The 20,716-nt window shown below is 45.1% G+C and overlaps 1 protein-coding gene across 1 annotated transcript in view; it reads right to left on the bottom strand.

Annotated features, from left to right (window-relative positions):
* The window catches only part of ARPC1A (actin related protein 2/3 complex subunit 1A), a 318,664-nt gene that overhangs the window by 244,036 nt on the left and 53,912 nt on the right, over positions 1-20,716 (bottom strand). The window contains exon 2 of the mRNA XM_069645561.1: positions 756-865. Coding sequence (XP_069501662.1) covers positions 756-819 — 64 coding nt within the window. The 5' untranslated portion in view covers positions 820-865. The remainder of the gene's footprint in view (positions 1-755; positions 866-20,716) is intronic.

Below are 20,716 nucleotides of genomic sequence, written 5' to 3'. Positions count from 1 at the left end.
TCTGTAATTTGGTTAAAAAATGCCTGTCTTTTTCTCGATTGAAACCTTTTAAACAAACTTCACGGTTGGAATACAGAACAGTAAACAATTGGGGAGCCTGCTAGAAAACAAATGTGTTGAAGTACAGAGCACAAATAGTGTGAACTAAACTCAATATACAGCAATTAAATGATCTAAAGTGCTCAGTGGTTTGCAAAGATCTCCATGACAACCAAAAAGCAACACTCTGAACACCCAGGAGGAACCGCTCAGTTTACACAGCGGTGTTCGGAAAATGAGAAAATGCAGGCACTTTTCATTAATGGCTCTTCCAAGGAGTGACGCAGAAGCCAAAGAGCAGCAGAGCTAGAACGCAAACACATTGAATGCATTTACTCTCCTCTTTATTATTATTATTATTTTTTTTTACAAAAGTCATCATCGTAGGGGGAAAAACAATGCAATGTTGGTATAAAAGTGGTGGGGAAACTACCACATTATCGATCCTACTTATACATAACATCTTACACCAAGCTCCATCGTGTTTCCGCTCATTGAAAGGACAAGCAGCGCTTTGCCATGGAACACACAAATTAAATTCGGTACACTTCCAAAAGGAAGAGGCAAGAGGACAAATCAATATGCGTGTTCTTCAATATTCCCCTTGAGGTGGTGACCTTTGCGGCTGCACAGTTTGTCTGAGCAGGATCGACATGTGCTCAGTCCATGCAGGTCACCGGTTCCTCATATTACAGCCTCTGAAGATCAGTACTTACGGGAGCGATCGCTGTTCCAGGCATGGCAGGTAATTGGCTCCAGGAGAAACTGGTGGAGTGACATTCTTGATGATGGATAGTCTTAGTTAGGGTTTTCAGATAGGAAAATGCTGAAACAATGCAAAATTAAATATGTATATTAATATACATGAAGAACTTGCACAAACAGATAGTTACAAAAATAATTTTCTGCACAAAAAAAAAACAAGGTGAGAAATTCGAACTTTAAAAAAGCAGTCTACCCACAAATTGCGCTGTCAGTGTTATATTTATCAGTCCTACATCTAAAGGGTATTGAAAGAAGGTAGGTAAACAATAGGAACCAGAATGATTTAGGAATACCCAGAGTGGCAATGTATCAAAGAAAGCCCCTTACTTTAAAATGGGAATGCAACCAAATGCATCAAATCCATACCAGACTTCATGTTCAACCAATTTTTCATAATATATTTAAAATAAACAAATCTTAGTTGGGATAACCAGTTTATTCTACGTTTGGGCCTTCTTGCAAATTTTCATAATCTGCAGGACTCAAGTTGTGCTTGCCATGCTAATATACTATCACCTCATTAACAGGTGTCATTAGGGAATCTATGAGTTAAAAGTGCCTGCATATTTAATTAACAAGTATAAACTGCATCTATTTTGGCCAGATTTGTCATGCCCGGTTTTGAGGTGAAGTGAAGAGGTTGACTATTCTGTTCTATGCATAGGCTTTCCCAAGGTAGAAGCCAATTACATTCCTACAAATCAAAACGGTAAAGAAAAGAAATTCGTACACTATCTGAAACTTCATGTATCCACACTGCACTTTTGAAAGACATTGAAGAAATTGCAATCCATGAAACAAGTAAAGCGCCACCAGCATGATCTTCCAAAATACAAGGAAAAGACAGAAGTCAAACTGGAACCTCCCAAATACAGGAACACCCATTTTGCAGCCACTCACCCAGCACATTTCAGATGACGCTATTCAGCGTCTCAAACAACCGTTCTTGGAAAGCTGGTGTGTAAGGCAGCTATCTAATGCATTAGTTCAAGACTTTAATTTGTCTAGACAGAGTTCATTTATAAACCAGATATTTCTCCCTTATATCATGCCGAACTTTATGCAAGAACCACTGCCTGCAGACAAGGCTGAAATATGGTTCCATGTGTTTTTACTGCAGAATATTTACAGGCGTATTTTTTTTCTTTACTATTCTTTTGCTTAAAAATGCAGGGGGAGCGAGCCCTCACTCGGAATACCCCCCCCCCTCCCCATCAACCTCATCCCGATTCCATATCGCATCCCTCCAAAATTTTTACCCATGTTTGCGGAAAGAATTCTGTTCTAAAAATGTGTCTACAGTGACATTTCTGTGGTAAAAACTCTGAATACCTGCAATATGAATGTAAAAACAAAAGCAAGCAGTCGGTAAAAAAGAGAAAAAGCAGAACACCAAGAAAATGGAAGATGGGTGGGGCCACTTGCAAGGTATGGCATGCGCAATGCAGAGTGAAACTGAAGCACGTTATCTGCACAGGACATTTCCACAGTAACTTAAATGCTACAATTTAACTTAAGCCTAGAACAGATCACATTTTGTCTCATGCAAAGTTATCTGAGGCACTGGTCTTTGCACACATTGGTTTTCACAGTATAGTTCCATGTCTGAAATCTTCTAATCAAGCTAAATGATGCATGTCGTTGTGTCCCCTACCCCAAGGGTACAAGGATCGGTTGAGGGAGCGAGGCCTTGTGACCCCTAATGAGTGCCAAATGTATATTAATCCTTTATTAGCCTCTACACACTTCTGTCCTGGGCACGTGTAGCCCCTCTTCCTCCCCCATACCTGTGCCCAGTCCTTCCTCTTCCTCCATTAAGATCGTCCTCAGTTTAATGATGACAGTCCTCAAGCATTCTAAAACGTATCCCCCCCCCTGCTTACCTTTGTGGGCGACTGCTCCTTCTGGCGGTCTTCTGGGTATTAGTCGTGCTCTTTTCCTTGCTCTTCTCTTCCATACTTCCCCATCTGTCCTTACTAGGACCAGTCCACATGATCAAAGATCCGGTATGAACACCAACACCCCAACTCTTTGGCATTCACACTTCTTTTGCCAGTAAAGTGAAGAAATTGGGGGTTATTTGGGATGCAGATTTCTCTCACAACCCAAGTCAATGAAATGTCCACAGCATTGTCCTTCAGACTCAGGCTGCTCATAAATTCAATGTATTCACAAAGAATGCCACTCTTGTAGTGGGCTCACTTGTAATTTCCCCACTTAGAATACACCAATGCCATTTATGCCGGCATTTCAAATACCTTGATGAACGAAGTGCAATTGATTTGAAATGCTACAGTGCGGTTGATTTGTAATCTCTCTGTGTCCACTCCAGTGTCTCCAACATAACCAGCTTCATTGGTTGACAATTCAGCAAAGGATCACCTTTAAACATCTCAATCTGGTCTTTTTTGGTGAGGGGCTGTGGGGGGAGGGGGGAGGATTTTTCAAATATACAGAAATAAAACTAACACAAATTTAGCACTTCCCATCCCCGTTCTTCCCAACTTCCCCCTACCCCTACCTCCCCCTTACCCCTACCTCCCCCTTACCCCTAATCCCCCGCCCTCCCAAATACACAGAATGTCGAGACTATTACGATGCTCAGAGTATATGCCCAGTATTCGTAAGTTCTGCGGCCAGTTTTGTTCCATATAGTCCCTATAAAGGAAATTCAAAATTGGCGCCCAGTTCCTCGAGAATTTAGCTCGGTTCCCTCAAATCGTATAGGTGACCTATTCCAGAGATACAAAGTTCCATAGTTTGCGATACCAGTCATGTGTGATGGGGCCATAGATTTCCATTTCTGGGCAACCACCAGTAGAGCCGCCAACTGTGGAACATAAAATGCTTTCCTCTTGTGGTTCGGTCAGAGTTTATTGTCCTGTTGTGCCAACCCTTAGACATTCACCCATCGGTCTCTGCTGTAAAAGCAAGCATTTCCCTCATATTTCCCTTCACTTCATTCCAGAATTGGAGTAATTTGGGACACGACCACCATATATGCAACCAGTCTCCACTCCCCCCGCATTCCCTCCAGCAAGAAGCCGGAATTTTATGTAAACGCGCAAGGGTATGAATGCCCCAATCGGTATAGACGTGGTCCGTCTCGGATGTCGACCAGAGGCGGGACCACGATTTTTCTGTTGGCATGAACCCCAGGGTTTTTGCCCAAGCCAGCTGATATGTAGGAGCACTTAGTGGGAGTCAGTCAGTTAATAGCTTAAATACTTTAGCTACCTTGTGTTTATCTCCGAAGCTTGAAGTCAGGAATTGCTCAAAATGGCATGAGCGCTCTTAAAGCCGCCGACTTGTTAGATGGGGCCATCAGCCAGTGGCTAACTTGAAAGTACTGTAAACGCTGGCTCTCCTCGAGAGCCAGCTCTCCTTTGCATAGAGAAAAAGATTGGATTTCCTGGCCCACAAACATGTTGCAGAACTTTGTACAACCCTCCCTTTTCCACTCTGGGAAGGAGCTAGCAGGGATTCCTGGGGTGAACTGTGGGTTTGCGAATAGGGGGGGCTGAAGGGAGAGGGAAATGAAGTAAAATGATGTTGGATAGCTTGATCCCCTATATCCTCCACAACCCTAGTAATCTCACTATGATGTATGCTCCACGGTCTATCTGGCCTAGGCAACTATAGCTTCTCTCCTATTCTGGGACCCACTATTGCCTTTTTCATCTGTCTCCATCTCTTAGTTGTGTGTTCCCTGAACCAGTCTTATCACTCGCAGCTGCGCTGCTCGATAGACTAAAATTCGAGAGCCCAACCCCTCCTCTATTTGGGGGGAAACATTAACGTGTTCAATGCAATGCAGGGAGGTTTATTTTTCCATATAAAATTTGATACAGTTTTGTGTAGCATGCGAACAAAGGGAGCCAGGACTCGGGTCGGGGGAGCACCTTAGGTAAAATCAAAATTTTAACCCAGTTAATCTGGCCAAGCAATGAGACCGTTAATGGGCTCCAAGAGGGGACCATCTTCTGGATCTCCGCCAAGAGGGGACAAGAATTAGCAGAATATAATTCCCCAAGTGACCGTGTGATGTTTACTCCTGACACCTGAATGCCCTTCGGAAGACAGCTGAGCGGTCTCTCCTCCATAGCCTTGGATAATTCACCTTGTTTAAGCCAGAGGTTTAAGATTTTGGATTTTATGATATTAATTTTGAGACCAGCCACCCAACCAATCCTTGCCATTTGAACAAGTACAACAGGTAATGAGACACCCGGATTAAAGATCGCAAGGAGCATATTTATTTACTTATTTTTACATTTATATAGCGCACATGCAGCTCAAGGACATCATGGCACTGTTACTTGTGGCAGATCTTAGTTACGAAAAAAGTTACATACATGTGGTGGAAAAACATGAGTACAGTTCCTTTCTGAGCTTGTGGTACATTCTCTTTGCATTTTATACACATTCAAATACAGATATTAGCTACAACATGAGAATGGGTAGGGTTTCTGTCTTTGGTAGGTTTAGTTGAAGAGCATAGTTTTCAGCGATTTACGGAATGCTAGGTGGGAGACTTCAGCTCTTAGGGTGGTGGTAGGGCATTCCAATGGCCTACGCAATAAATTATAACTATTTTGTATAAAATGACAAACACTGTGCATTATATGTAACATTCTGTGTGGCGATTCTAACAGCATATGGAATGGGACCTGGTATGAGCTAAAACTGGGCCATTAAATCAGTTGCTGAATGGTTCATTTGGGGGGACTCCCCTACGTGTGTTTATCTCGTTACTCATTCGTCCCCTGTATGCCTTTGAGTATTCATCCCTTGTGTGGCAAGATTCAGACAGTTTGTTGCTGTTTGTAGGGTTTCTAAGTTGTTGGATTACGTTTTCTTTCCCCTTTTCTGAGGTTTCACATTTGGTGGAGTTGGTTGACCTGGGATGTGTATTTTCGGTCATGTACAATTCATCTTGTCATGCATAATCAATTTTAGAATGTGTATTAGGTGACACTATTTTTTGGAGGATTTCTGTGACTGATTAGCCAGATAGGGCCAGGAAGACAGTGTTTTGTGCCCGCTTTCCTCCAAATTGCAGAATTGTCTGTGTCACCTTTCGTTTTATGATTGAATCACTGAAATGCTATTAGATGTATATATACATCCTCCATATCGATATATGCATTTATGTGGGTTTTTTTTACTTTGTTAACGTAGGACCAACGGCCTACGCAATACATTATAACTATTTTGTATAAAATGACAAACACTGTGTATTATATTTAACATTCTGTGTGGTGATTCTAACAGCATATGGAATGGGACCTGGTATGAGCTAAAACTGGGCCATTAAATCAGTTGCTGAATGGTTCATTTGGGGGGACTCCCCTACGTGTGTTTATCTCGTTACTCATTTGTCCCCTGTATGCCTTTGAGTATTCTTCCCTTGTGTGGCAAGGTAGGACATTCCAATGCAGTGGTGCTAGGTACAGGAAGCTGATCCCGCCTGCTCTGGCTCTTTTGACTCTGGGGATCACGAGCATGTTTGTATATGGTGTTCTGGTCGGTCTGCATCCATATGCCTTCGCCATTAGTTTATGAATATCCCTCCCCCCAAAAAGGTACACCCTCTATTTCATCCGACTGATGAAGCTGCAACAATAGTGGTTCCAGGTGTATCGCATAAAGAACAGGGGAAAGAGGGCATCCCTGTTTCGTTCCTCTTCGAAGAGAAACCTGCGAGGATATCTGGCCATTTATGTGCAATCTGGCCAATGGGTTCACATAGTTGGCTTGTACCATCGCAATATATTTAGGGCCAAAACCCATAGCTCATAGGGTATTAAAAAGAAAAGACCATTCAATTCGGTCGAATACTTTTTCGGTGTCTAATGACACCAAGACCAAGGCGTCCTCTTTTTTAGCTACTTTTTCAATTAAGTGGCAAATTCTCTGGATGTTATCATGAGTTTGGCTATCTTTTATAAAAACCTGTCTGATCAGATTGGGCATGAGGTCATCGAGCCGATTTCCATCCATGTTTATGAGTGCAATCGGGCGATCTGATCCACATTTAGCTCGATCTTTCCCCGATTTCTGGATTAGAATTATTTTAGCCTGTTCCATTTATACTGTTATTTTGCCACTCATAGCAAAGGAGTTAAAGAGGTCAGTTAATTTTGGGGCTAAGGTTGCTCTGAACCTTTTATAAAAAGGAGGCAACAGAACCGTCCGGTCCCGGTGATTTGTTTATTGGAAAGTTCGCTATGACAGATAGCACCTCCTCACGAGTGAGATCATTATCTAGGCACGCTCGAGCTGCTTCTGGGATTTTGTTTAATCAGGTTGACTGCAAATAGTTATTTTGTGATGTCTGGTTTTGGGAGTCGTCTGACTTCTATAAAAGGCAGAGTAAAATATTTTAAATTGGGCCATACATTTCTTTTGTCATCGTTACTCTTCCCTAATCTATCTTCCACCGCCTGAATTGTTTGGGCCGCTATTTTCTGTTTTAGTTGTCTTGCTAATATTATGTCTGCCTTAATGTATATCCTCTGCTTTAAATACATAAGGCTCTTTCCCACCTGTGCAGTGTGTACCAGATCCAGTCTGCCCTTTGCGTTACGGTATTTCCTTTGGAGGTTGCGATGAGCCCGCCTCCATCTGTTTTAGGGTATCATTTACTTCAGCTTCTAGATCCTTTTCAGTCTTATGTTTCCTCCTGTGCACCTGCATCGCAAAAGGAGTCCCCTCCACCCACCAAAAGAGTCGCTTTAAACACATTCCAAACCACATTACACTCTACTTACCTGCTGGGATTACCTGCTGGGATTAGGATTTAAAGTATTGTATGATCTTGCCCTCCATTTCGTCAGAGAACCTGGTCTGACAACACCTCTTTTGCGAACCTCCAGCTCCAGAGTGTAGTAACCACCCTAGGGAAATGGAGTTCAATAGTCAGAGGCATGATCTGAGATTGTGATTGTATGGGTGTCAATTTGTGTCACTCTTCCCACAGCGTAATCAAAGCCCAGAAGTAAGCAATGCTTGAAAAGGATTTGTGGACGTGGAAATAGTACATGTATGCCACTTCATCTCCTTTCAGGGTATACCAAACATCTTTAAGTGTCAGTTGTTCAAATGTCTGCTTAAGGGCTAAAGGAAGCTGGGGTGAGCATATCTGGTATTAAAACTTCTGTCTCATAGGGGGTCCCATGCAACATTTAGGTCACCCATCAGAATGATCTTGCCTCACTAAAGTGTTTTAAATTGGATAATGCGGTTTTCAGAAAACCCTCTTGGCCCGAGTTTGGGGCGTATAGAGATGCCAGAGTTAGGGTCACCAATCCCATCTGCACTAAAATGTAAAGGAAACAACCCTCTGTTGACCTGCGCCTTCACAATGGACACCTGCGTGCATGTCCGAAAAAAGTGATGAGTACCCCGCTGTCTTCCCCTTTGCGTTATTGGGTATTGCTTTAATTTTAACTTGTGGCATCCCTGAAATTTGATATTTGTTTCCTGTAAAGCGATAAGGTTGGGCTGGTGTGCATCAAGTAGCCCTTCCAATTTCCTCATCTTGTCAGAGGTATTAAGCCCCTTTATATTAATTGTCAAACACCAGAAGATGAAGCCATTTTACGAAACCACTACCTTGAAAGTGCAACGCTGGAGATATCTTTCGGGCCCTCTGTCTCGTATCCTGTGTGCTACCCCGCCCCACCCCTCCCCCAGACTCCTACCCCTAACTCCCAACTGGAAACCCCTACCCCAACCCCTACTGTATTCCAACAAAGTTTCCCCCTCCCTGGTGTAGACCAACCAAGCCATTCTCTCCACGGACTCCGTCCTCAGATGTGGCCTACCACCGAAACCAGGGATAATTGCAGGGTATCCTAAAACCCTTTCTGTCTTTGGTAGATTCCAAGTTGAGTCTATGCAATGCCCCAATTTCACATAAACGTCACTCATGTTCTGCAAAGTGTACCTTATTCCGCCATGTCGTCGGTACCTAGGTGTGCCTTTGATCGATCAGGATACCAAGGGCTGCTCCGCCAAAGTGGGGCCTTTTTGTCTTTCTCCAGGTCTGTTGCGTTGTTGTCCATTCCCAATGTTGCGGACCCCGGGGGACGCAAGGATGAACGTCACTGCTAGGCCCCGGCTGATCCTCCTAGTCTATTCGTAAAACTTGGGCTCCCTCCTCTGTTACTCGATGTTGTTTGCCCTCCCAACTAAATAAAAGACCAAATGGGAAGGTCCATCTGAACGGTTTCTGAGTTTGCAAGAATTGCAGGATCACATGCACGTCTCTTCTCTTTTGTAGCGTCATTTGGGAGAGATGCTGGAACAGTTGGAGCTTGTTGCCGTTGAGCGTAACCTGGCCCGTTTTTCTGGCTTCTCTAAGAATTAGTTCCTCTGAGGGTAGCACGCCAGTGGCACCAGAGTGCCTACACGATGGGCGCCCGAGTCCTGACGTTTCGGGCCAACTCTATGGATCCTATCTATAGGAATTACTACCTCTGCTTCCTTATTCAATAGGTCCTTAAAACTCCTGTGACTACATCCTTCAGGTCCAAGTCGCTCACCAATTCTGGGATGTTTCTTATACGGATGTCGGACCTCCTGGACCTGTTCTCCAAATCCTCACATTGCAATTCAAAATTATGCGTCGTCCTCACCAGTTGCTCAAGAAGCTCATCCGATTTCGTAGAGCCCTGGGATAGGTCCTGTAATGCCTTCTTATTTATATCTGTTATTTCCTCAAGCGATGCTATGTCTTTTCACATATTTGAAAGGTGGCTTGGAATTCACTGGTAAAAGTGTCAAATTGCAACTGCAGGGAGGCAGAGAGTTTGTCCTTAAAGACTTGAAAGCAACACTCAACATCATCTTTTAAGGCTGCCATGTTGGTGATTATGCTATCCTCCGCCGACTCGCTTATATGACCCTGGGTCTTTTTGGGCCCACTCGACCTGAGCCAGCAGCTTCTGCTTGGATTTTCTTGAGGGGTAGGGGTGGGAGCATGGAGATTCACTCTATTCTTTTCTCCCTGGATGCTGGCATGGACCGATTGTTCCCCGAAAGTGTTCTCCCAATGCTCTATGATAGGTGGATATTTCCCTTTGAACCAATTACTCTCTGGCCTTCAAATCCACCGAAAAGTGCTCAGATAAGCAAGTAATGTGGAGAGTTGGTTCTTCTCTGGCTCCAGGAGTGAGGGTCCTCCCAATCACATTCGGCGCGCCCACCTGAGATTTGCTTCTCTTGTTGCCCAGACACAGTGAACAGTGAACTCTGATGGATCCTGCCCATCTGAGGAAAGATACGCGCAAATACTGTGTGGGCGCAGCCCTGAGCTTCGTTGGATCAGGGTAGGAGCTCCGGGTCCCCTCAAGTCCTCCACTCCCTTTCAAAGCGGTATCTTTATTCCACCAAGGCTCTCCCCGGGGCCCCGAGCCACCCAGGCCGTTTCAAAAGTGCAGTTTAAGAAGAGTGTACAGGTGGAATTCAAGCTTCTTCGCTGCGATGCTCTATTGCACATTTGATACGAGGAGTAAAGCTGGCCAAAATAGCGGGTCCACAAGTTTAATGCTGGGGTGGCATGCCTTCACAGCAGTTCTATACTATGAATGGGACACTTCCCGTACTGCTCAACATTTGATGGTACAGGGCTAGCAGCTGTGCCAAGTCTGGTTCTATGTATATGTCTGGTTCTATGTCCATTTGCAGATGGCAGTTTTCTGGAATTTTTTTTGTGATATATATATATATATATATATCTCGTTAAGACATGGAGGAAGCAAAAAAACGCACTCCAAGCATGAGGTCTGCAGGTCCCAGTAAACAAAGTAGCAAACTCGAATCCAAGTAACAGAAAAACGAGTTTAATAGATGGTTAAAAATAGTAGGCAAAGAACACACAGCAAACAGAACAGAACGCCAGGGCAGTGTCCTTAACGACGCGTTTCGCGCTTCTGAGCGCTTGATCACATTAGGGAGACATGAAAACAATGAGAGTAGATATTAACAATGGGTCCTTCTTCCATGTTGCCTACCAACACAAGCTAACAGTTTGGCGCAATAACATGGCGGCCATTTTAGAGTGTAGCAGAAAACTGCATTAACCATAAAAAGAACAGGTTAAAAATAGCAGTAAAATCAATAGCACATTAAAATTCAGCACCAAACATGTAGAAATATAATAAAAGGACATGCAGTGAGATAGATGTCAACAAATTTCACTCAAAGCAAAAATTAGCACAGATTAGCAAAAATTAGCAGTCCACAGCTGTGACAGAGTGCAAATGCGTTCCTATGTAAGCTTATGAAAAAATATGCAGGCAATAGCTAAAAAAATATATATAAAAAATATATGTATATAAAATGCGAGTGCATGTCTAGCTCACCAAGGATAGAGAAAACACAGCTGGGACAAGATACTGCTGTCTAATATGAACACTCTGTTGACAGTGCGACCTTTAAGATAAAAACATGTTGCAGGCTGCAATGTAAAGTGCAAGTGCATTAGATTCTAAACTTATGACTCTAGCAGCATTAGATAGGCAGAAAAGTTTGGTAATCATAAAGTGCTGGTGCAAAATGCAATATTGAAGCTTGTGGGAAAAGTAAAGGCAAATTACAATGAAAAAAGCAATGTCAAAAACACCCAGAATTACAGAGTACAGATACAATCGTGTACTCCCAAAATTCAAACCCCCTAAACATCAGAAAAGGGCAAGACAGCCAACATAGACCAACTGAACAATTAAAAAAGTTGGAAAACTTGAAAAAATGCAAATTAAATAAATCAACCAATTCTAGGCCAGGGCCAAAATCCAAATAAACAAAAGGGAGAAGCAGTATATAGCAGCAAGGGACCAGGATCAAATAACACAGAGCAAGAAAAAAGGAGGTGTGTGTGTAGGCGCATAAAGAAACAGAATAATTACGTTCCCACAAAAGTATGTAACTCCTCATCCACATTATGCCCATTGGGATACTTAGTGTCAAAGTCCAGGATAAACCTGGTTTCCAGTTGTCTCAATTTCAGAGTGCGATCACCTCCCCTCGGATCAATCGGTACATGAGCCACAGCAAAAAATGTAAGCAAATGAACATCACTGTCGTGTTCCTGCCTAAAATGTTTGGCCATAGGATACGTGGGGTCAAAGTTCTTAATCGCTCTGAGATGCTGTAAAATACGGAACTTAAGTACACATGTAATGGATCCCACGTACCATTTCCGGCAGGGGCATGTTAAAACATACACTACAAACGGAGTCTCACAATTGATAAAATAGTTTAACCTGAATTCCATACCCGGGATTGGATGTTCAAAAGATTTACAATTAGTGGCATGAGGGCAGGCTTTACACTTTTGACACTTGGTAAAACCCTTGGGTAAGGCGGGTAGCCAATTGGTCCTAGTGGAATTTTTCTAGACAGGAGACAAATAACTGGAAACCAGTCTATCCTTCAACGAAGGTGCCTGTTTGTACGTTATTGTGGGACACTTGGAGAGTAATGGGCCAAGATCTTTGTCCAGCCTGGGAATATGCCAATGTTTCGCAACAATCTTACGAACATCATAACAGGCTTTGTTAAATGTAACAATAAGGCGAGGTTCATCCTGACCCTTATCTTTCCTCCTACTGGAAGAACCATGTAGTAACACTTCCCTTGAAAGTGACCGTGCTTTGGAGAAAGCCATTTCAATAATTTTTGTGGGTACCCCTGCAGTAGAAAATCAGTGGCAGCCAACCTGCAACAGCGATCAAACTCTTGAATATCTGTGCAGTTGCGCCGAAAGCGAATAAATTTGCCATAAGGAATACTGTTCTTGCAGGAGAGCGGATGGCTACTCGTTGCATGTAGGGGAAGGCCAGTGTTGGTGGGTTTTTTGTGTAGGGAAGTATGAATGCCTAAGTTGTCCAATCTTACATTAACATCCAAATAAACAATTTGAGTATAGCTGTGGCATTCAGTGAATCTCAAATTCACAACATTGTTGTTAATGTTGTCCACAAAAGATCCCCACTCATTCTCATTTCCCTTCCAGATGATAAAAATATCGTCGATGTACCGCCACCAACCAATAACTTGTGTAGAAAAACTAACTGAAAGTAACTCAGACAAGAAAGTAGCTTCCCACCACCCCATGGTGAGGTTAGCGTAGGATGACGCAAATGTACTACCCATAGCAGTACCTCTGACCAGGTGATAAAAAGGAACCCTCGAAAAGAAATACATTGTTAGATAAACAGAACAGAAGCATATCCAAAATCATACCACTGTGCCCCAAATAGTTCAAAGAACGAGTGTCCAAAAAATGTTTGCAGGCTGCCAATCCAGTCATGTGATCTATAGATGTGTAAAGGGAAACAACATCTAAGGTAGCTAACATTAAGCCCTCCTCCCAAGGTATATCTGAAATGTGACTCAAGAAGTCCTTGGTATCGCGTAGATACGAGGGCAGGACTGACACCAACGGGGACAGGGTCTCATCTATGAATTGGGCCATATGTTCAAGGAGAGGACCATACAAAGTTACAATAGGCCTGCCTGGTGGATGGATCAAGGACTTATGAGTCTTGGGCAGAAAATATATAGTGGGTATAATATGACTCACAGGCACAAGAAACTTAGCAAGCTCATCCTCAATAAGGCCTTTCTCGGCCCATTTGGTACATAAGGCGGTGAGCTCCAACTGTATTTCGACAAAAGGATTCTTTGGAAGCCTGGAATAACAGCACCGATCACGTAACTGACGATTAGCCTCAGCCACATAACATTCCCTGTCCTGCATAACGATATTAGAACCCTTATCGGCAGGTTTTATCACAATGTTATATATATGCAAAGGGAGAAAAAGGTTCCATTCCTCCCAAGGGGGAAAGCACTCACAGCAGTGCAGAGAACGCCAGTAAGGGACACTTCCTTCGAAAAAAAACAAGATTAATGCAGCATCAAGTCCGTTTGATTTCCAGTTTTATTAGGCATCAGCCGAAGATTAAAAGAGGATGGTACAAGGCGTTGCACTGCTAACACGCAGCTTGTTCACGTACAAGTGAAAACAAAAACATCCGTGCATATGTACAAACATTCAGCTAGTCTCTATGGTCCATTGCGCCAATTGTCCTTTTTCGCTTTCTAGTTTTTGCCGTGTAAGTTGCTTAGGTAAACTTTGAGTATAACATGGTGGCCATTTTGCAGATGGCATAGGTTCCCTTATTTCAATGTTAGTAATAGCTAACACTGTAAAGTTCATGGCACCTACAATATAAAAAAACAAACGGATTGGAAAATAATTTAAATGCTGGAATTGCACTAATTCCCAGATATATAATGGATATGCTTGAGTGGATCCGGGTATGTATTTGATAAACCGCCAAAAGAATGAGGATAGCACATTCTGCTCAGCTGGAAATACAGATTGTAGCAATATTGCTCTAAAACAGCCAATGCAAACCCCAAGTCAACCCAAGAAAGGAATACTATCAGGTAAATTATACCAATTAGATAGGAGGCGGACCTCAGTAATAAATTACTCGTTACTGGGGAATTGGCTAATAAGCCATGATTCAGAATGCACGTTTATAGCTGGCAGAAATATAAGCAGAGTAATAAAGTGCATAGTGCTCTGAGGTGCTAACTGCTAAAGTGCATCTATAGCTATATAAAGCAATGAGATTAAAGTGCATAGTGCTTAAAGCGCATGGTTATATTAAAAACCATCTTCTGCTGTCAAATCTGTAATACACCAGATTCTAAAACATACTTCCAAGTACAAAAGCAACGTTATGTGTGCACATCCTATTTATACAATGGGGCATAAAATCATACACGTGTATTGGCTTCCAATATACCTCTAGATTAACAAAAGAAGAAAGAAAAAGGAACCGACTATACCGTGAAGGCAACTTCACAACTCAACATTTGTGATGGACAACCATAAATCTGAGACTGGCCAATAAATCACACCCTAGCGAATTAAAATATGACATATATATATATATATATATAGGATACATTACTCACCGTAATCGTATTTCTGATGCTTGTATCTGCTTAGATTCACATGCTGTGCATAGGCCGACATCTAGTGGAAGCTGCGGAGTATTACAGTTTGTTTTTCGAAACTCGAAAATGGGCGTCGACACAGGCGTGCCAGTAATACTATCCCTAGTGTGACGTCCACTGTACCCAAGATCCCTCACGCGTCTAGGATCCTCAGATTGTATTTTTTCTGACATGAGGAAGCACGAGGAGTAGCGGGAGTACAGATAATCCAAGCAGATAGACAGAAAGGTAAGACTACAAGCAATCATGCGCCTTCTCTCGGAGGGGAGGAAGGGTGGGTCGCATGTGAATCTAAGCAGATACAAGCATCAGAAATACGATTACGGTGAGTAATGTATCCCTTCTGAGGCTTGTGGAATCTGCTTAGATCACATGCTGTGCATAGATTAGCGAGCAGTACCAGAAGAAGGAGGTGGGATGTGAGAAGGGTCATGAGCAAACAGGTGTCTTAGAACCGCTTGTCCCACTTGTGTATCTGTCTTGGAATGAGTGTCAATGCAGTAATGCTGAGTAAAAGTGTGAATAGAGCTCCAAGTAGCTGCTTTGCAAATGGTGTCGAGGGGAACATTTGCAATGAAAGCCAGAGTGGCCCCAATGCCTCTAGTAGAGTGGGCTCTTGGCGTAAAAGGCAGAGTCTTTTCAGAAAGAGAGTAACACAGCTGTATACAGTTGATAATCCACTTCGAGATAGCGCCTTTAGAGACGCGATCTCCCTCTCTGCCTGTAGCTACGGAGACAAACAGTTGATCTGTTTTCCTTAGCGGTCTGGTTTTATTTACATAGTAGAGGACCGCCCTACGCACATCTAGGGTGTGTAGTTTCACCTCAGCCGAGCTTTGCGGGTTCTGGAAGAAAGCCGGAAGCTCGATGGACTGGTTTACATGGAACTTTGATATAAATTTAGGTGAGAACCTAGGGTGTGTGCGTAAAACCAGTTTGTCCTTGTGGATAGTAAAGAAAGGATCCTGCACTGACAGAGCCTGAATTTCACTGACACTTCTTATGGAGGTAATGGCTACTAAGAAGGCCGTTTTATAAGTCAGGTGTTTGAGACTACTTTTATGCATGGGTTCGAAAGGGGGGGCCTATGAGCTTAGCTAGCACCACATTAAGGTCCCATCCTAGCGGTGGGTTCGAAATAGGAGGGTGAAGTCTCTTTACTCCTTCCATGAAGGCTTTAACTACTGGTACTTTCCACCACGACACCTTGTTATGGGATGTGGTGTAAGCCGAGAGGGCTGCCAGGTGTACTTTCAGAGAGTTAAAAACCAATCCTGCATCCAGCAGGTGGAGCATGTATGTCACAACGTTGGAAGGAGTGCAATCAACTGGGTTGATTTGTTTATTCTGGCACCAAATAACGAATCTCTTACACTTGTCAAAATAACAGTGCCTTGTGTTTGGTTTCCTGGATTCTTTTAGGATGTTCATACACCTTTGTGGTAAATTGAGATAGCCAAACTCTATGACCTCAGGAGCCATGCTGCCAGGTTCATTGAGTTGGGTTCCTGGTGCACTGTTTGACCTTGTTGCTGGGACAGTAGGTTGTACCAGGCTGGGAGTTTGATGGGCTCGCACACCGCCATCCTGCGTAGGTGTGGAAACCATGGTTGTCTCGCCCACATGGGAGCAACTAGGATGAGCGTCATCGATTCCTTGTTCATCTTGTACACCACCTTCCTGATGAGGAGTTGGTGGAAAAGCGTACGCAAACATCCCTGACCAGTTCATCCACAGGGCGTTCCCTTGGGAGTCTGGCTGGGGGAACCTGGATGCAAATCCTGGGCATTGTTTGTTTTCGCTTGTGGCGAATAGGTCTATAGTGGGGAAACCCCACTGAGAGAAGAGATCTTCTACGATATCTCTGTGAAGGACCCATTTGTGTTCCTCTGGAAGGGAGTCTCTGCTTAGGGCATCCGCTAGGGAATTGAGCTCCCCTGGAACATGTTGTGATGACAGGAAGATGTTCCGTCTGAGTGCCCATATCCAGATTTTCTGGACAAGCTTGGACAGATTTGGCGAACGAGTCCCTCCTTGTTTGTTCAAATAGAACATGGCTGTCGTGCTGTCCGTCCGGATCTGCACCGACAAGTTTAGCAGATGGAGCTCGAACGCCCGAAGCGCTTGGAATACTGCCAGAAGCTCTAGCAGGTTGATGTGGTTCTTGACTACTGAGTGAGACCAGAGACCCTGAGCTGTGTGGTGGAGATGGTGAGCTCCCCACCCAGTCAGGCATGCATCTGTAGTCACCACTGCCTGTACTTCGGGATCGTAAAAGGGTTTTCCCCTTGCGAGATTCTCTCTCGTCCACCAGTGTAAGCTCTGTACGAGTGTTGGCGAAACGACCACTAGATCGTCCCACTGACCACTTGCCTGAGACCACTGTTTCGCCAACCATTCCTGCATGGGACGCATGCGCAGACGCGCGTGGGGGACCAGGTAAATGCAAGACACCATCATGCCCAGTAACCGCATTGCTTTGCGTACCGTTATTTGTTGACCTGACTGATAATGTGGAATTTGCAGTAGTATATTCCGAATTCTCTCTTCCGAAGGGAAGGTCAACCCTTTTTGAGAATCTAGGATTGCTCCTAGGAACTGTTTTGAGGTGCTTGGCACCAGACTTGACTTCTTCTCGTTGATAGAGAAGCCTAATTCGTGGAGGAGGTCGATAGTCCTCTGAATGTTTGACCTGCAAATTCCTGGGGTTTCCCCCGTTATGAGCCAGTCGTCCAGATAAGGGTACACTGGGATTGCCTCCCTGCGTAGGTGTGCAGCAGCCACCGCCAGTACCTTGGTGAACACCCTTGGTGCTGAAGCTATCCCGAAGGGCAGTACCTTGAATTGGTAGTGGCGACTGTCCACCTTGAAGCGCAAGTATTTTCTGTGGGCTGGGAGCATGGAGATATGAAAATAAGCATCTTTCATATCCAAGGTTGCCATGTAATCCCCCTTTTTTAGGAGGGGGATTACCTCTTGTAGCGTGGTCATACGGAATTTTTGGGGCTTGACATACTTGTTGGCAGGCCGTAAGTCCAATACTGGGCGCATTGTTAAATCTTTCTTTGGCACAAGGAAGTAAGTTGAATAGATACCCTTGTTTACCTGGTGTCCTGGGACGAGTTCTATCGCGTCCTTTTCTAGCAGAATGGCGATCTCCTCGAGAAGGATCTTCTGATGTTCTAAGGAGTGTACTCTTTGTCGTGGAGGGTGGTTCTGGGGACGCTGCAGTAATTCTATACAATATCCTGTGGACACTGTTGACAGCACCCATCTGTCTGAGGTGATCCCTTCCCAAGCCTGGGTGAAGTTGGAAATGCGTCCCCCTACTGGGGTTGCGTGAGAAGGGACCCTGAACTGAGCGTCACTGCTTTGGTGGAGGCGTGCCACCTCCCTTGTTGGGGCTGCCTCTGCCTCTTCCACGACCTCTTTTGTTACCCTTGCTGTAACTCTGGGTAGACTGCTGGTTGTTGTTCCATTGTGTACCCTGTCCTTGGGCATAGTTGCCTCTTTGTGAATTTTGGCCGCGTGGGCGACGAAAATTACTGTTCCCCCTCTGATTAGGGTGTTTGTTGGTAAGCTGGCCAAGGGATTTGAGAGTCTCGTACTCGTCCTTGGCATTCTTAAGTGCGTCTTCGACCGCTTTCCCAAACAATAGATCGGGTTCCACCGGCTTGTCTATTAATGAAGCCTGTGTTTCTGTTTTGAACACCGACTGCCGTAACCACGCATGTCTCTTGATAACAGTACTTTCTGCTATCAATCTTCCTGCGTTGTCCGCGGCGTCGAAAGTTGCTTTTAATATGCAACCAGACACGGCTCTCCCTTCTGCCGAGATCCGAGCCAACTGGCCTTTTAACGGTTCAGGAGCAGAGGCTATGAGCGCCGCGACCTCTTCCCATTGATGGCAGTTGTAACTTGCCAATAGGGTGGTGGAGTTTGCAATCCTTGCTTGGTAGGCGGACGTTGAGGCTACCTTCCTGCCAAACCCGTATAGTCTTTTGCTCTCCTTGTCGGGAGGAGCTTCTGACGACGATAAGGGTGTCCCAGCCCTCTTCCGAGTGTTGGTAACCACTAGGGAGTCTGGTTTAAGCTGTCCTCTTATATAAAAGAGGGTCAGACTGGGCTGCCCGAAAAAGTTTTTCGACTCTGGGGTTGACGGCTCTGGTGAGGTTTGGATTCACCAGGGATGGATCTATTCTACGTTGGATGGATTTAAGGATAGGGATGGTTTGAGCGACCGGCCTCCTTTCTCCCACCAACTCTTCTGCGAAGTCCCTTTCCTCCTGTACACCGTGGGTGTCGATGTGAAAATGTTCTGCCGCGCGAGCGAGAACTTCATTAAGGAGGGGCTGGTTATCAACTGGCGAGTCGGTAACTGGGGCTTCGCTTTCTACCGGGGAATCTACTCTGTAAATTTCCTGCTCGTCTTCTACCTCCTCCAGGTCCTCATCATCCGCATAGTATTCAGTCCCGGTTTGTTCCTCCATAATTGTAAACTCCTGGTCCCCTTCAGGGAAGGGCTGTCCTTGGTAACTGGGGTGTGGAGTAGAGTATGGAGTAGAGTAAGGCTGCACCTCGAAGGGTTCAGATCTTTCGAACCGGGCCTTTTTACTTAGGGGGATAGGATCAGAGGAGCCTGAGGGTGTGGCCCCTTGAGGGTCATACGAAAGGAAATGTTCTGGGTTCTTGTCATAAAAATCAGCTAAGGAAGACATCCTTGACATGACCCTGTCTATGTCTTCACTGGACCATTCTTTGGAACAGGGTATGGCTTTAGTAGGCAACTTAGAGGACTTATCAAGGGTAGCCTTGCTGGATGTTGATGTCCCAGTAGATTTATGTTTGACTGTCTGCTTAGGGTGGAAGGATGGTCTTACAGGAGTGGAAGGCTGTGCTTTCCGCTGTTTCCCCCCCTCCCCGTGCGTGGAAAAATGTTTTCCCTGCCCCTTGGAGGCCTCAGAGACTTTCGACGCCTGGCGTCGAGGGTCGGGAGAGGTACCTTGTTTTGAGCGTGGGGCCTCGCTGGTGAACTGCGGCCTCGGTCTCCTGGAGCGCGGCCTGGGGGTGGAAGTCGTCTTCGTCTTCCGACGATCAAACTTCCGTTAATCTAGGGAGCGAGGCACTACTGGCAAGAGTGGAAGATTGCCTTGCGTCATGCGGCGATCTCGATCGAGAGCGCCCAGAGGACACTGAGTTGGACCGTTCTATCTGTGCCTCTTTCCGAGAAGTCGACGTCGTCGAGGTTCGGTTGGACTTAGTGTGCTTAGTGTGTGTAGGGTGTGTAGCGCTTGCGTCGCCGGGGGTCTTCCCCATAGCCGCCCTGCCGGACAACCTTCCGAGGTCGGGGACCTGCGCTCGGCAGTCTTTCGACGCCGTAATGCCCTCGCCGTCCGAAAGTACGGCGTTGCTGCCATCGCTGAAGGCGCCCTCCGCTGCCATGGCTGCCTGCCTGGCGTGGTGGGCCCAACGCTTTGTCGAACGGTCCTTAAGTGTCTTAGGCTTAAACCTACTACACGCTCTGCAGTTCGCTTCGGGGTGGTCCCTCGGCAAGCAGAGATTGCACGTGGCGTGCCTGTCGACCCAAGGGTATTTGCGGTTGCACTTGGGGCAGAATTGGAAAGGGGTACCCTCCATACGGACCTTGAGGCAGCGGGCTGGTAAGTGTAGGAAATATATAAGGTGTACCTATATACTAAGAGTGAAGAGTATGTACCACCCCCCACTCTCCCTACTTGTAGGCCGCTGGCCTCGGCCCTGCTAGGCCCGGGCCGAGGCCAGCGGCCTTCCGAGGCCCAGATCCGTCGTGCAGCAGCCGACGGTCGATGTCTTCTCCAGCCGTCGTCGAGTGTCGAGGGTCGACGTTGGG

This window comes from Ambystoma mexicanum, chromosome 2p, assembly GCF_040938575.1.
Source record: "Ambystoma mexicanum isolate Mex_15411 chromosome 2p, UKY_AmexF1_1, whole genome shotgun sequence".
In the NCBI taxonomy this organism is placed as follows: Eukaryota; Metazoa; Chordata; class Amphibia; order Caudata; family Ambystomatidae; genus Ambystoma; species Ambystoma mexicanum.
The sequence above is the reverse complement of the archived record's forward strand: the minus strand, read 5'-3'. Positions and strand labels throughout refer to the sequence as shown.